This window comes from Echiichthys vipera (genome assembly GCF_963691815.1).
Source record: "Echiichthys vipera genome assembly, chromosome: 16".
In the NCBI taxonomy this organism is placed as follows: Eukaryota; Metazoa; Chordata; class Actinopteri; order Perciformes; family Trachinidae; genus Echiichthys; species Echiichthys vipera.
Window position 1 is genome coordinate 16,542,990 of NC_139841.1, and position 16,958 is coordinate 16,559,947.

Genomic DNA, 16,958 nt, shown 5'->3' on the forward strand with positions numbered 1-16,958 from the left:
CGGTCCGGAGACAGACCGACCCAGCCTGCCTGCCTGCAGGACGGATGCGACCCGTCGGTACCGCGGAGAGCGAACGTCTCGGTGCAGACCGCGCGGCGGGGTGTCAGGACAGCAGGCGGTCACGGCTGATGTGTCCAGACTTTTGCATGTTGATGCTTACACTATGATACAACAGCTGATCGTACCTCATCCTACTTATCACTGTCTATAGCGCTGCGCAATTGGCCGGAGCAGTTGTGCACTTTTCGGTCAGCATCCCGCATGCACATCCTGCACACCGGCCGTACAGCAAACCCATCACGCGCGCTCTGATGCACCTCTCTCTCTCTCTCTCTCTCTCTCTCTCTCTCTCTCTCTCTCTCTCTCTCCCTCTCTCTCTCCCTCTCTCTCTCCCTCTCTCTCTCTCTCTCTCTCTCTCTCTCTCTCTCTCTCTCTCTCTTTCTCTCTCTTTCTCTCTCTCTTCTCTCTCTCTCTTCTCTCTCTCTCTGTGCACTCTGGGTAAATCATATGGGTACCTGAGGGGTTGGGCAGAGCGGATGAAGCAAAACAAAAATCTGCTGCCAAAGTGCACCCGGACAGAAATAATTGAGCATCTGTCCTATCAGTGACGCATAAACAGGCATTTGTGCGTCACTGGTGGGAGCAATTGATCAGCATGCCAATATTTAAATTAAAGCTACCTGTTTTATGTAATCAATGAAGTACAGCTGTACACATTTTTGTGCTTGCAGCTTACAATATGTTGATTAAATGAAACAACAACAAAAACCTGTGATTATTATTATAATTATTATTATTAGTAGTAGTAATACTAGAAGCATTTAGTCCTATAATGTTAAGTACATTATTCACGATATGAACTGTGCAATGTGTCGATGTGCTCATTATAAAAGCTGTGTAATTATTTAGGGATTCATTAAAAGGAATATTCCAGTTATCTATACCACCTCCATGAAGTCAGGGGGCCCACAAAATGCAGATGATGCAGTCCAAGATAGTCCCTATAGTTCATGTCTAGCTCACATAACACTGGATTAGAGTTGTTTCAATTCCGACACCAGTATCGGAAATGCCATCAGTATCTGCGAGTACTGAAGTCCAGAACCGATCCAATACCACGTAGTTTCTTAGAAATAGGAATCTATTTACTGGTCAGCTCCGTAAGCTCTGACACGGTTCTTCTTAATCTTTAATTAATCAGTTTAATAATTCTTAGTAGTTCTTGTTAATAATTATTCCTTTAATTATTTAGTTAAGTTGGTGTTGCACTTCTGTTTTATACCGATCTATTCAAAAATAATTAGAAGAATAAATGGATTCCATTGGCTGTATTTATTCATGTTTTACAAAGGGTTTAACCTGATCCAGGCCCCAATGGTAATCATATCACAGTCATTCAGGCATAGCAAGGTCTTTTCCTTTTTTTAAACAGACTGGTATCGGTATCTGTACTCGGTATCGGCCGATTCCCACAGCACGAGTATCGGAATCGGTATGGGGAGGGAAAATGGTATCGGAACATCCTACAATTTATGATGTGTCGTTCCTGTCAGTAAACGCACCATGTCTTTTAAAACAGGCTCTCTAAAGTCAAACACAAATCTCAAAGGGTATAAATATATATATCCTGGCTGAAAAGTTTTAAATAAAAAATGAGGAGATACTGAATATTGTATCAGGAAAATAAAACACTTTGGTATCTAAAGTACCATAGTTTGACCATCATTTATAGTTAGAGAACAACAGCATGTACAATGGAAGGGATATTTATTAAATATGTCTGTAATACTCACACCCTCAGGCCTTCATGATAAAAATGTGTTCCCAGAATCTCTGTGGCTCTGACAGGGATTAATGCAGATGTGTAATCTCAGTGGAATGTACTGATCCTAAGCGCCAGCTGTCCACTGAGAGACAGGCACCAATAAGTCCCAGCTAACACACAGTCAAATACTACAGTACACATTAGGAACTGTGCATTTACATTCACATGGCAAGTCAGCTGCACATTAGATACTTAATATCAACTCTAAGATCAGGGATAAAACGTAAATATTCAGTTGAAAAAGGTGCACAATATTATCTTTTTGGTGCTGAAGTGTGTAATAACAGACAATCATTTATAGAGCTGTCAGTGTTTACGGTCGCTTTTTGGTTTTGACTAGGCCTTTCTCCACTAGGCAGCGATAGAACTCCTGGATGTACGTGTACACACACTTCCAGTCGGGCTCGTTCATCCTGACTAAGTCATCAGCGTCCAGCAGAGGGGGGCAGCCAGCCAGCCTCCTGCAGACAGGAAGGGAGAGAGAGTGAGTCACTGACAAACTATAACACAGAAAGTCACTTTGCTTCTATCAGCAATGAACTGCTGGAGTCTGTTCCAGACAAGATGCATCTGCTTCTTCATATAAGGAATGACAGCTCACTCTGCAGTGTTGAAAGCCAGCTGGAAGTTTTCCCTAGGCTTGTTGGGGTTGAGAATGGAGTACTCAAATGCATCGGGGAAGAAACGGTGCACCAAGGCGCAGAAGGCTATGCCGTCTTTCCAACTTGAGGAGAAGTTGTGGATGTCCACCCCCTGTTTTTCATAACAGAGAGAATCAGTTTTTAGAAGAAATAGTGGCAGAGAATGAGACATAAGGGGCAGAGCTATGTATAGCTCCACTGGGCAATAATTCACAGACAAAGAGAGTCAGGGCATGTTTACCTCATATGGCTCGGTTTTGGCCCTGCACCAGTCCAGAAGCATCTGTTTGACATTTTTAAGATTGGGTGCTGCAGCGGGAGGAGGACATTTCTGGGCTGAGGCTACAGTGAGACTGGTCTTGCTGAGGAGAAGAAACAATGACGAGATACACACTGCATGTACAGAAAGTATGGCTTACCTTCATCATTTAAAGGGGAACTGCGCCTATTTTTATAAAAAATCCAAACATTTTATTCCTATGATCTAAGACAGTCGGACAAATATTAGTAAACATGAACAATTCTCTCAAAAATCCAAAAATTTCATGTCATCCCGTATAAAGTTTGGATCTGCTCCACAGACAGTATATTGTGAAAGATGTAATAGATGACGCAGAGTGTGTCCAGGGGGATGTTCTGAGTACATTTTCTGCTACACAGCTAACAACACTACAATAGCATAAAGCTCATTTGGGTTTAAAAAAACAAACAAAAGAAAATCAGTCTCCCATTCGTTGTCTGTGGAGCAGCTCCAGACTTTATACTTGATGACATCACAGGCTTGAGACTTCTCTGGTTTCTGGCTCCTAGAGAGAGTCGCTCATGTACACAAACACGGATTGAACTTTTCTAGGCCATGGAAATAACGTATCGGAATTCCTAATTGAGGTGGCGTTCTTCTTTAACTTGGCAAATGCTTTGAATAAGAGAAGCATTTTTTTCCCTTTTTGGGTGTATTACTAAATATACAAGACTCTGCTTTGCAGAAATAAATCCAGCTCCCATTAGAAATAAAGACTTTGATGTTGACAGGCTTCAGTTGTGGTTTTTCATGCAAGGTTAACATTGCCCTAAAAAATGTAATTAAATTGAAAAATGTAATAGGATTTGAGGCTTTTTTGAAACCCTGCTTTGTATAGTTAATAAACCCAAAATAAAAACTGACCATTGACTCACCTGCCTGTTGATGGAGAGGACTGGCCTGGTGGCTCTAACAAGGTGAAGGAGAATCAAACCAATGTCAAAAGGCAAACATCATTTAAATAAAACAAACAGTCTGTCCGAGAGCGTCGCTATAAACTTACTGTTTGTGAGTGGCTGCTGGTTCATGGACGCCCTGCCTATGCCCACAGCTCCCACTGATGTGCCTCCTTTGGTCAGGCCCTGCTGCCTCAAGTCCTGCTGCCTCGATCCTCGATCCTGCTCCCGTTTATCTGATGTGTGAGAGAGAGAGAGAGAGAGAGAGAGAGAGAGAGAGACAGAGAGAGAGAGAGAGAGAGAGAGAGAGAGAGAGAGAGAGAGAGAGACAGAGAGAGAGAGAGAGAGAGAGAGAGAGATGGTGGAGAATTAAGAAAGCAAAGAAAGCATAATTCAGAGGAATAATGGAGATATTATTATGGTAACTTGAGAGCAAGTATCCAATTTTACCTCTCTTTTTCTTGAGCAGGTCCCTTAATGCAGCACGTATTATTCGTCTCTCTTCAAAATCTTTGGCACTGTCCAGCTAAAAAGACAAATATGCTGGTTAAAGTAAACTGCTGGGATAAATGTCATCTAATTTTCAAAGATAACTTGTGAGAGAAGTCAGTGTCAGAGTGATGACAGCACATTTTGAATTCAAACATTTAAGATTATCTGTGACAATAAAAAACATTTCTCTTTGCACAAGGGGAAACTCCCTGCCTGCTCTTACAACGCTGTTTGCATGATATACTGTAGGCTGCACGTGTGATGGTAAGAGACACAAACTAAAATAATTGGCATACCATCTTGTTAAGAACCTCTTCATCCTCAATAGCAGCCAGTTCTTCACTGGTAACCGATGCTGATCCACTATCAGTTTTTGTCTCCATATCTTTAGAGCAAATCTGCTGGATGGTGCAAAAACACAACACTAGAGACACATATTTAAGATGCATACATTTTTTGAGAATATTTAACAGGATAAGAACTGAAAGACTGCAATAAAGATGCAGAAAAATAAAGAGAGGCAGAAGATCTTCACCTTTCTAACATGTAAAGGCAACAGCTTGGCCTGTACAGTATATTATTTGTTTGAATTATTTACACAGACCAGATACTTTGTTATTTACACTTTGTATAAAGTCACTTTGTATAAATGTCACAGAGCGTAAAATCACATTGCAGCAATTCAAATATAAACAGCTGTGTGAGACCTTACAGACACAAACTGAGCAGCCGTGCACAGAAATGTTTGTCTTACTGAAGCACCTCTCAGTGTGTCTCAGCAACTGGCTGAGTGCAGCGCAGAAGGGGCACAAACACGTACAAATATAGTAATGTAGTGGAACGAGATCATGACTAAAACAATTTGATAACAGTGTAAAACTATGTGCTCAGACACGGGGAAAGGGAGTCATAGTAAAGCCTGATGGTACAAAATGTGTCGTAAAAATTTGAAAAACACACTGATAAGAATTGGTGGTGGCTCTGAGGTGCAGTGTCACTTACCTGTTTTCAGGTGCGAACGTTTGTGTCTTCTTAGAAGTTTTCAGCCTCTCCTCGATTCTCCTTTAGACTTGTCTGGAGAGCTGTGAGAACATCCCACCTTGCACCACAGCGCTTCATAAGGATGCATGTTTGGAGAGCGAGTGGAGGTTGCTTACATGAACCACCCAAGATGGGAAGGGAGGAAGAGGAGGGGAAAAGTCTATGTCACCCTCAGCAGCGTCTCTCCTCTTGTTGCTGCATCCTGGGGTGATGGCATGTGAAACTTTACCAATTGAAGATTTTCCATCACAATTTTCACTTGGTTACGCCTCATTCGGAGGGTACTGCAGGCAACTCATTTGGCTGGAAAACAAAGGGTTAACAAGGGCGAGAAAGTGAGGAGCACTGCCTTATTCAGGCAAAGGGCTAACCAGTGGGACCCTGTTTACAGAAGTAGAGGAATCTGTACACGAGAGGACAGAGCGTGCACACACGCACACAATAATGTGTCAAAAAAAAAAAACACAATTCGCAAAATACACTCTTCAACTTCTGCGGGGATTAGTGTTTAAGAGTTGAGGCAGATTTAGAGAATGATCTAATTAAATCAGAAAGTGGACAAATTGCTCCGCCAAGTGGTGAACACTCACAACTGCCTCAAATATAACCTCCCAGTGCATGACAACATGCTGAGGTTCACCATAGTCCGGTTTCATACAGCAGATATTTGAATTGTTGTAGTAGAAAAAGCACAGGTGACACTAATAAGATTAGTTCTGGCTCTGTTCTGTTCAAGTGTCCCAGCACATCATGATGGCAGCGTGATATTGAATCAGCATGCTCAAATACCAGCACCCTGAAACTGAAGCAGCTAAATAGAATTCAGCCATCATTCAATTTATCATTTATACCTGTGCTTTTAATACTGTGACATTACAAAATAAGGCTAACCCTGTTTCTGGAGAGGCATGTCCCGCTAACACAATTAGCAGATTAATTGATTAGTAGATTGGCATTCATTTTATGAACTAAAAATAAAAAACGTTCCTGTGTGAGGATTTGCTAATTTACATCATTTAAAAATGAATATTTTCTGTTTTCAACTGTTGGGACGTTTTGTTTTATTCAAATTGACAGTTTAATCAATCATTAAAAACATAATGCACTGTATTGTGTGGTGTTGTACATTCTTGTAAAAACACTGTGAAAAACTAACAATTAATAAAAGGTGAAATAACTTTTTTTAAATATACTATCAGAAAATATTGTACACATGTATTAGAGGATTTCTTAATATACTATCAGAAAATATTGTAAACATGTGTTTAGAAGTCAAACTTTTGACCAGAATTTCAAAAACAACTCTGCTTCAGTAATGAGGTGGTTAGTTTCATTTATTTTTATACAAGCAATTGCAGACCATGTGTATATGAATCGCCCATATCTTTGCCCCTAAACAGAAGCCCCTGCTGTTGGCATTCAAAGTATTAAAATAAAAATGGACAAAATGACAAATCAGATCACTCCTTTTTTATTATCTACAGTATGTCCAAATAAGGCATGAGGCAAACATATTCTCAAACCACCAGTATAGGTTAAACCAGCCATATATGACTATAAAATACATTATCATAAAATAACTATTTGCACCAAACTAGCTTTGCAACCAATTAAAACCAGTATGTACACAGGAACCGTAGGCTTCGAAGGCATCGTCTTCGTACCTTTTAAGTGCAACAGTTTCTTTGCTTCACACATATTCTACCCAACATGATATTTACGAGAAAATGCAGCAAAACCTGCCAAACTTTCACAAGCTTGCGATCGTTGAGAGACTATAAAAAAAATGGCCGTTCTGATCATGGGACAACATGTGAATAGGTTTTTTAAATATGCTGACATCTGTAACCTACTGAAAACAGTAAAAATTCATCATTCACATGCTGCAGTTTTATTGTGGAAGTTGAAAAACTGCTCGATCTCAGTCCAGTAGTAAATAATCAATGATCACAAGGGCATAACAAGTGCTATTTAACAGCTGAGGTATTCAACAATGTAAAACCAGTGAAATTATCTACTATACATATCGAAACCTGTCGTTGAGAGTGGCTGACAACAGAAGTTGGTTTTGAAATATTAAATCAACAAAGCTAACTGCAAAAATTAAACCCTTTTTTTTAAAAACCTATTTTCAACTGACTGGGGATTCACAGCACCCTTGAATATTAAATTAGTGATAAATCAAGTAAAACCTTTCAGCATACAATCCTGCCTGCAATTACTCTTATGGCAGTATATGCAGAAAATGTAACTTTGACGTATGGCTTTGTTGTTGCGTCTTGTGGGAGCTCAAAATGATCATGACTGGTCAATGACAGAACCAGTACTTTGACATAGTGTGACCAAAAAAGACACAGCAAAAGACATTTGGCACACATGTAAGAGGGTGCGCAGAGTAACAGACATCCTGGATCATTTAAGATGCTTTCAGGAGCAGCAGCATGCACTCTTCTGCCTATATTTGACTTTTCTCTAAAGAGAGAAAGCAGGAGGGACCTGGGAAGTCTCATATTACATGAATGCATGTACTAGAGACTTGAGGACCAAAATCTACAGCATTACAAAGCCCCTGACTGCTATGGCCATTCAAAAAATAAATATTTTCTTCCACATAAATATTAAAAGGGGAATATAATAGGTTTTGACACAAAATAAAATATACCGAAAATACTGAGAGAAAGCATAACACTGTCCAGCAGGTCAGGTTTTTTTTTAATTTCACCCACAGAAAGAGAAAGATTAAACCTAACAGATGACACTGGTTAGGATTTAAGAAGCAACTTTAAAGGACAGCTCAATCTTCTTCTTCCTCATGTCCTCCATAGGGAAACGACAGATAAAGTTGAGTGCCACTCCTTAGAGAACTTGTGAACCTAATTATCGAGGCAAGCTACAGTGAGTGCACGGCTTGCGTTGGAAAATATGCTAATAATTGGACTAATTCTACAGAGGCTGCCTAAGAACAAAATAGGCCTTAAGTGGGAAGCCACACTGAGGTTCAGAAGAGAGGACAGGACGCAGAGCTCAGGCATCTTATGTAAAAATGTGCTTCAGTTAAAGAAAAGGCGTCTCATTGCACAAAAACGTTGACCATCATTGAAACTTCTGCCTCTAAATAAAAGTTTTAGTGTCCTTATTGAACAAGCTTCGTGCTTTACATACCAAAAAAAATGAAAAGCTGCCTAAAGCCCAGTCCCTTACAATGACAGGGCCAGGTGAATATCAGGTAACAGTACCATTACTATATATTTTTAATATAAATTGTGCCCGCTCAGATTCGAGGCGGAGTGCTTTCTAAGCCTCAAAGAAACAGGAGGCTCTTTGCAGTCTGCAATATCCACCACAGCCCCCCAAAACATTGATTAAAGCCCTCTGTCAATGAGAACATTTTCACAGTGGAGTAGTATGAGTGACAGTGTGAATACCTCATGAGGTATCAACCTGTTTAGTGTGCTATTGCATGCATGTACCGCTATAGGCTATGTATGAGTGATTTACAGATGAAGGAGAGAATTTAACCATCACCGTGAAAATGAAAAGGAAACCTTTTGCTTTCTGCAGAAGAACTTCTGTGATTGGAGGAGAAATAAACTGGCACAGTGAGGAAGTTAAAACAATAACGGCTATATAAGGTCACACTCTGTCTGCTGCTCCTAACCACTTACAAAAACAATGGGTAGAAATCTACAGCCAGGGCTTTAAACATTTAATTCTCTCCTTCATCCTTTCAGTTCATTCCATCTTGTCTTGCTGTTTCCCGTCCGTTCTCTGCTGATGATGTGTTGGTTCAGACGCACTAGCTTTGTCCTCTCCACTTGCAGTATGGAAATCCATCCGTCCGGACTTTTCAGCTTTGGCCCTTCGTGCGTCAAGGAAGCTGACGATGAACTCTGAGTTCTGATAAATGAGCATGCCAGACAAAGTCAGCACCGCGCCGGCGCAGCTGAGAGCGGACAACTCAGTGCCGAAAAGCAGCTGAGACAACAGCAGGTTTCCCACCACGCTCAGGTTGCCGAGGATATGCAGAGTGACAGCAGAGGTGAGCGTGATGACGCAGCAGCTGGCCAGGTTGTACATGACTGAACCCAGGCAGCTGAGTAAGATAAAGACCCACAGGTGGCGGTCGTAATAAAGTGGCGATTCCAGCATAGCCCAGTTTTCTAAGGCCAGAGCGGCCACGGCCAAGATGCAGAAGCTAGGAATGGACATCAGGTAGAGCAGGAACACCGAGTTAATTTTCTCCTCCTGAAGTAGGATGCCTGAGTAAACAGAGTAATTTGGGCGGTTACAAACAATAGTGTTTTTTGACATAGAAAGTGTTACTGAGATAGTGATCCACTGCATTACCTACTTAGAAAAAATATCTGATTCAGCAACTACAAAGCCTTGTTCTTTTTGAGAAACATGCAGTGTTGTAGTGGATCGTTCAAGTGACATTACAGAGGGTTCCTCTGTTTTTCGAGTCAAAATTACAAGTCTACGAGTCTATTCTGTTCACTGAAAACTTGACAACTAGCTCTAAATCTGTGTTATAGCAGGAAAATGGCAGGAAATTATGCTTAAATCCTTGAATTTTCTTGAAGTCAGACATGTAAGAAGCAGGAAACATCTATAAAACCTCTTGATTTGTTTGTAAGCGCCAGGGCAGCTTGAAAATTCTTCACCTACTATAAACACTTCTTAGTGTTCACATACGGTGCCAACCCTGTGGAAATGCTTTGAGTCTGGGCCTTTAAACAAAAACAGTGTGTCAGAAAAGTGAACTTTACAACGAGTGAGAGAGGGTGAAAAATAGTTTTTTTTTAACTTGAGACAACATCGCACAGCTAGTTTAGGACCTCAGGATGGACTCAAATGTTTAATGTCATGATTAAAAATAAAACAGCAGGCAGAGGCCAACATCTGGTGGCCCGTTTCAAGAGCTAACGTGGGGCCCAATTCCAGGGACTGAATATTTAAAGGAAATATAGAATATAAAGTCCTCAAACGTTGACTAACTTGAATGGGGATAAAATAACTTCCCGATCGAATTCTGACAGTGAAACGATTTCGCCAAAGGTCTTGACACTCACAGTGGCTTTAGACTGTATGGAACCAACGGAGTAGCTAATGCAGAGCCAAGCCCTATCCAGCCCTGCCCACTGCACTGGGACATTTGACTGTATATTTGCTGGTTCCCCCTGACTGTCCCCCTCCTCTTCATCATTGTCCTCCTCCTCCTCCTCCTCCTCAACACCATGACTGCAGTCACCCTGTGCCCCAGCGTCACCTCCACTATAGTCACTGGACTTGACTTACAACAATAGTAGTAATAATAAACTTTAGTAGGTAGCTGTTTATTTCTTTTTAATCTCAACTTCTTTGTCTCTCTCATCTCCACCATCACCTTTTGTACGTTTAAAAATGTATCAGTTTTATCTGTGTAACTTCAGAGGGAAGAAAGTGACCCGGCCAACGGGCCAAGGGCCAGGCTGAGCCAATCAGATTTAACAAAAAGTAGCGAAGTCCAAGTTGGAAGGGTCAGATCGGTCGCTCGCAACCCCACTCTAAATTGACAATATTAATCTGGCCCAGTCTGTCGAACGAAAGCCAAGCCGGCGAATGTCGCGGCTGAGGACCTTACCATCGCCTATTTCAATATGTCCATAACCGTAACTGACATCTGAAAATGAAATATGACTGTCAGTTTGGCTCACGATGGAAATCTCCCGAACCTCCCGATGGCCAGTCCGCCCCTCCAGCCCTGGGAAATGTACTCAGCACGCTCTCATGAATGACAAGTAAAGAGACAGACAGGACCGAGCGGCACTTTAAAAAGTGGGTGGATTATTAAATCTTTAAATGCACGTCGAGGCTCTTGAGAGGGCGAGGCCCGTTTCAATTGAAACCGGTGAAACATAACAACACAACACTGGCAGCAGCTTCATCCTGCGGGACTTTGTTTACAAATTCTGCTCCAAATGCAATTAGGACTTACATTTTCCTCCCTGCATACGAATTAACTCCTACATTATAAGCAGTCACTGAACAGCTATACTGAAGTATTTAAACTGTGACCTGCTAGTCACGAGTATGCCCCTGTGGTGCCCCTCTGCTCCTCCAGGTACAAAGTATGTAGCATTACAATTTTCTGAGTAAAACTGAATATCTGCTTTAGTGTTACATAATAATTAAATACAGGCCTGGCCTCCATATATTCCTCTATATTTATTTTTAGAAACTCATTGCTTTCTTTCTTCTTCTCTGGCAACTATCCAAATGTTGTGGAGACTAATGACGTTAAAGAACCTAATCCTTTGCACGCTGAAACCAACTTTAAAGGAATTCCTTACAGAAATGCTTCCCTGAGAGAGCACAGAACATTAGATAAATTGGTAGATTGGATAACTGTACTGAGGGTAGCACTTTTAAGCCTATATGACTTTGATTCAAGAAGGGATTCTGTCCGGATTTGTTCTACAGCCAAACATTCAATCTAAAAATGGTTGTTTTGTACGGTAATGTTACATTTACCTGGGTCCAGACCTTAGAGTCCAACCACTTCACACAGTTGTAACTAGTTAAAAGTTCTGTCGGATATCAGGCTACTGGTCTTTGTTTCACCGGGTCGTTCCACTCAGTAAAGAGCAAACAACAAACATTAATAACTGACAAAAAATGAGTCAAGACATTTTAAACTGGTAATTGATCCGTTACTCAACAGTGTTTTGGGGCCTTTCTTACTTGAATGCAGTTTGTATTTAAATAGATTCAGAATAACAGAATCTTGGCTGGCCAATAAGATGAACTTTTACAAAACTTCCTTGAATCTATCAGCTGACCAGATGATGGCGAAGATGAAGTCCAGCAGACTCATAGACTATTGATGTTTGTATCATGTTCCCTTAGAAACCAGAAACTATGCTACTCTGATTTTCCACCTAAATGTGCTGGTGTGTTACTGGACTGAGGAGTGAATCACTAAAAAGTTCCAAACTGCTGCGGTGTCTGGGGGAAACACTAAAATAACCTCTGATGTCTGTGGCATGAGAGGAAATTTCCAGTAATGAAAAGCTAAGGCTACTTTCTGTGACACAACAAAAAGTCAATAAAACAACAAAGAAAAACACTAAAGTGACATGGTGAAAATGGTACTTACTCTGCTGAATGGACTTGACACCCCTCAGCATGGTTGCTGCAAACACAAAGAAGCAGCCGGTCTGATCAAACTGGACTTCTCCCATGATGCTGAAAGAGGCTCCCAGGCAGATGGGCATCATGGCTGTGTATTTGAGGATGTGATGTTGTTTGCCCAGGATCAGCGTTGAGATGGCCAAAGTAAAGAGCGGAGTGGTGGTATAGATCATTTGTGCAAAAGACAGCTCGACATGGTTCAGACCCATGTTCCCAAAAGCGATACTTGCACAAAATGTCAGACTCAACAGGAACACCTTACATTTTGCACTGGGGGTCAAGTCCTTCTCTCCGACCCCTCTGTGGCTGATCACCCGCAGTTTGATCAGCCCATAGTCCACCACTATGGCTGTCAGCATGTGCAACGCTGACAGCAGCAGAGGGTACCTGAAGTTGTAAACTGCAAAAATCCATTTGTTGAGGCTGGAGATGGTGGTTCCCGTCACCAGCCAAACAATAACAGCTGACAGCAGATGGAGCATCTCTGCCGGTGGCCGCCTCCTGCCTCTCTCTTGCACAGTCGCCTCGCATTTTGAGAAGCCATCGGCGTTGATCATGTTCGTATCATTGTCCTCTCTGAAAGGAAAACACATGTTGAGTCCCGTACCTCTCACCTCCGGTTGAAATGCATGATCCAAACCGGCAAGTTTGGAGCTATAAATCGCGGAAATAGCCTGCGACACAGCTGTTGTTCTCCTCTGCGGTGTTAGCCGGTCTGTGTGTTGCTCAGTAAAACCTGAAATTACAGCACCGCGCCTACAGACACGTGTTTTCTATTTTGTATGGCAGACTGGTTGCGTAACTTACCCCGCGCAGGCATGACATGACATATGCTGCTGGACCAGGAAGACATAAAAGGGGGAGGAATAAGAGCTGTCTGGAGAGGGCTGGAAAAAAAAGCGTACGCACCTACAATCTTCTCCACGAAGAAGACTGCGGGGATTGGTTTATATTGTCCTGACGGCGACGACTTCACTGTGATGCACCAAAAACCTCAACACTGTAGTAAAACATCAAGTACTGGATGTGCCTAACCATAACTCAGTGTATAAGACAGCAGCAGCTCACATATGTTATGTTTTTCTCTGCTCTGGCTTTAAATAGCAGCTTACTTCATCGCCCAAGGATATGCCTTTCCGGGCACTGGAGCAGAGGAGAAATAGGAGTTACCTGGATCTAACTCCAGTTCTCCGAGTATGCGCGGAGCCCTTCGAAAACATGAACGCGCACGTCACGTAGCGCTGTGTAGCGTCTGTTAGCTACAGCGGTTTAATGCTTGGTAACCGTTAACACAAGACAACAACAGTCCCTTTGTCTGACACAAATAAAAATGGTAACGTTAGGTGAAGTTAGCTGACCTCTGCTTACGGATTGACACTTGACACCTGAATGTGTTTATGCGCTCGAGCTTTTCCTAGCTAGTGACAAGGTAACGTTAGCGCGCACACGTTAACGTACAAAAACAACCGTCACTGGCATGACGCGGTGTTAGCTTTAAGTGAACGGGACATTTTCTTAGAATATGGGTTTCATCGTCTTTTACCTTGTTCGTCGACGAGTACTTTAACAGCACTGGTAGCATCCCTAAATCTCCGTCACTCGGTCACTGTGCACGTATGTATCACCGTGCTGTCAGTGTACACTGACAGAGGACTGGCAGAGGACGCGCTTCACTGTCATTGGATGGTTTATTTAAAGGGCAATGCCACCCGTTTATTATTCCGTGCATGGTGCAAACAGGATGCAACGTCTCTCCCCTGTGCTCGTTTTGAACATAGGTTTTGAAGTGTTGCTGGAGCCTGGGGCATCACATGGTGATTAACCATCCAATGAAAACGACGATGCGTTTTCTTTCTTCATGTATTCATCTTTGTTTGACTTAAAGGTTGAATATGTAGAATCTTTATCAAAAGCTATATTTAAAAAAAAGAATAGACCCACAGAGCGTTTTGAGGGGTACAGAATGAAAGTATTGCTTTTCCATAAAAAATATATATTTAGTGTGAATAAGTATTTAATATTTTCTTTTGACGGGTTTGACAATGACTTTCTGTCACGTTCTGTTTACATTTTACCAGACAATAGCGTTGGGCGTTGCTGGTTGCCAGGGTTATCTGTTGTTGGGTGCAGCTACTGTAGGCTGGCACTGGGTGAAATGGAGTTTGCCAATCCTGCAGCTGCTTATTTGTCCCAGCAGCTGAGTCACCTGAGATGTGCAAAAACCAAAGTCAATAGAGGCCAAGCATTCACTCCATGGACTAAGGTAAAGGAATTCAACGGCATGAAGACGCACGCCAAAATGGCTACTTGTTTACTTAATCGGTAAACTAACTTTCATGTTTAATTAGCTGTAATAACAATAAAGTAACAAATCTATTCTAAATAGGAGTCATCAGTGCAATATTACCATCCAATTCAACTCAGTTCCTTGCATGCACAGGCTTTACACAGTAAATATGTTTAGGCATTGTTTGAGGAAATGGGGTTTAATAATAATGCTATTTCAGGGTATACACTGTATTGAAAAGTGTGATGGGGTTTAAGTATGGATGACAGTTCAGATAGAGGTGAATGCATACTTCATCACATATACCACAATGAAATGCAGTTTTTTTTTCAATTTTTTTAAATACTTTTACTTTTCTTTTTATAAATTAATCAAACAGCTCATACAAAAGTTCAGACAAACAGACTCTTGTTTTGTTTGTTTTTTTAACTTTGTGGAGTTTTAAAAAGTAACAAATGCAAAAGTCTAGATATCCACATTTCCTTTAGTATGTCTAAAAATTGAGTAAGCACAACTTTTATTTGTCAGAGGGGAGATTTTTGTTGATATGTTGCACTTATGACAGCAGCTGACATTCAATATTGCTAGGTTGTCTCCTCTTCCTTTCCTGTTTGGCAGATGCTGGTAGGTGTGGTCGGGTCATCCTCTATTGGAAACACCTGGGATCAGTGTTCCCAGTTTTGCTTCTGCACATGTCCATTACACTTCACGCTCCCCATCACAAACACTCCACTCACCATCCTTTCAATCGTGCTTACAGCTAACACCACTGACCAACTGACTGCCCCACCTTATGTTATTATTAGACTTAATTGATTCATTGAGCTTGTAAATGAATAGATTTAGCTGCAGCTCTCTGTGTCGCCTCTTGTTTTTGCAATGGTCTGACACACTGTCCCAAGATAAATGTATTGTCGGCCTTGAGGCATCACGACAGACACCGTTTCTCTGCACATCTTTTGTATCATCCATCCATTGTGAGTTAAAAGCCATGCACGATGTTAGTTTGACAGTAAACAACAGCACAGTGACAGCTTTTTGTTTTTATTTGAGCTCAAAAATACATTTTTGAGGTCATTGGGCACAAAAGGTGAGTTCACATCATGTTGCAGTAAGAGTCCACAAACTATTAGCTAGGTGAAGAGGCTTTCCACTACAGAAGAACTTATGCACTCTAAGACCATGCATAGCTATATATGTTGCCATGAAAACCTTTGAGATCATGTAGCATTTCCTGCAGTAAAACATAACATTGTGCTTTATTTGAACAACACCTCATTTGCATCATCACTATGATAGTATATCTTATGAACTTATATAATTTAATTTCCCCAACATCTCATTAACTGGTATACAATCTCGACTCAATTTAAGACTATGCATACACAAATAGAGTTTAAGTACTTAAGTGCCCAAAATGTGAATGTTCAAGTAATGTGAAACAATATTTTCTCACAGCGATTATACACGAGGAGTTTCTATTTCTATTATATTCTTGCTATATACAGGCAAAAAGCAACCAGGCAATTATACATGTGCATCATGCCCTATTATAATACACATTAAGAGGGAAACTATAAATACATATTAATTAATATTATAATATTGATTACAGTATGTATATTTTCTACACACAAAATCCATAGCATATGCATTGATAACCGTTCTTTATTTGTTTTCTGGTCCTTGACTGACATGTACAAACATTTCTTAACTTAACTATCATTCAGCTAAAGGAATTCTGTTAACAAAACATACTTTTTGTGCTGCATAATAAAAGGTCTCTGACTTGGGAGTTTTTTCTTCTCGAGAAACTGTGCCGTTGTGTTATTGCTGACATGGCCAAAAAGAGCAATTTTAAGATAAAAACCACTCAAGTAGGGGGGAATCAAGTTTGTTGCTACCTACCAATATGATAAACCCTGATATTTTGTGCAAATTTTATCCCCCCAAAAAAGTCACCCTGGCCTGAAGTATACATGTAAATCCATCATCCCTGCTGGATTTCTATAATCTGTACATAATCTCAGTTTGTGTGCAGTACTTACTACGGGATTACTACTTCATTACATAATTAAGGCTAAAATAACCATTGAGCATCAATATAATTCCTTGCTGAAGAAAAATCTCCCAGGCTACCTAGATTTAGACTTCAGTGGTTCTTCAGTCTTAAGATATCTGAAGTGATACTCCAGCGATGTACTGTTGCACTTCCATTAAGTTTGGGGCCATGAGAGAGACTCATTTAAAAGAGTGTAGTCAAAATAGATGCAGCAAAGGTTGATACATCCTGACTTTTAAT

At 41.0% G+C, this 16,958-nt stretch overlaps 2 protein-coding genes across 3 annotated transcripts; both read right to left on the reverse strand.

Annotated features, from left to right (window-relative positions):
- Window positions 1–1,801: 1,801 nt before the first annotated feature.
- On the reverse strand, window positions 1,802–2,915 carry smtna (smoothelin a). Its single transcript, XM_083929704.1, has 3 exons — window positions 2,708–2,915; window positions 2,427–2,578; window positions 1,802–2,286 (listed from the first exon to the last, which is right to left on the reverse strand). The coding sequence occupies exons 1-3, from the start codon at window positions 2,747–2,749 to the stop codon at window positions 2,139–2,141; spliced, it is 342 nt and encodes a 113-aa protein (XP_083785830.1). The 5' UTR covers window positions 2,750–2,915; the 3' UTR covers window positions 1,802–2,138.
- A 3,597-nt stretch (window positions 2,916–6,512) lies between these two features.
- Window positions 6,513–14,039, reverse strand: slc35e4 (solute carrier family 35 member E4; the record flags this gene model as incomplete). Of its 2 annotated transcripts, XM_083929702.1 has the most annotated exons (3): window positions 6,513–9,455; window positions 12,335–12,945; window positions 13,913–14,039. In XM_083929702.1, 2 exons carry the CDS (start codon window positions 12,924–12,926, stop codon window positions 8,929–8,931), a joined length of 1,119 nt encoding a protein of 372 aa, XP_083785828.1. In that variant the 3' UTR covers window positions 6,513–8,928. The 2 variants fall into 2 exon arrangements, with proteins under 2 accessions (XP_083785828.1, XP_083785827.1); XM_083929701.1 differs by lacking the exon at window positions 13,913–14,039 and having other exon boundaries at window positions 12,335–12,962.
- Window positions 14,040–16,958: the final 2,919 nt, after the last annotated feature.

Coding starts and splice junctions, on each gene's coding strand:
- smtna (XM_083929704.1), bottom strand. CDS start 2,749: ATGCTTCTGGACTGGTGCAGGGCCAAAACCGAGCCATATGAG. Junction 2,579..2,707: donor CCAAAACCGAGCCATATGAG/GTAAACATGCCC, acceptor TATGAAAAACAG/GGGGTGGACATCCACAACTT. Junction 2,287..2,426: donor CTGGCTTTCAACACTGCAGA/GTGAGCTGTCAT, acceptor TCCTGTCTGCAG/GAGGCTGGCTGGCTGCCCCC.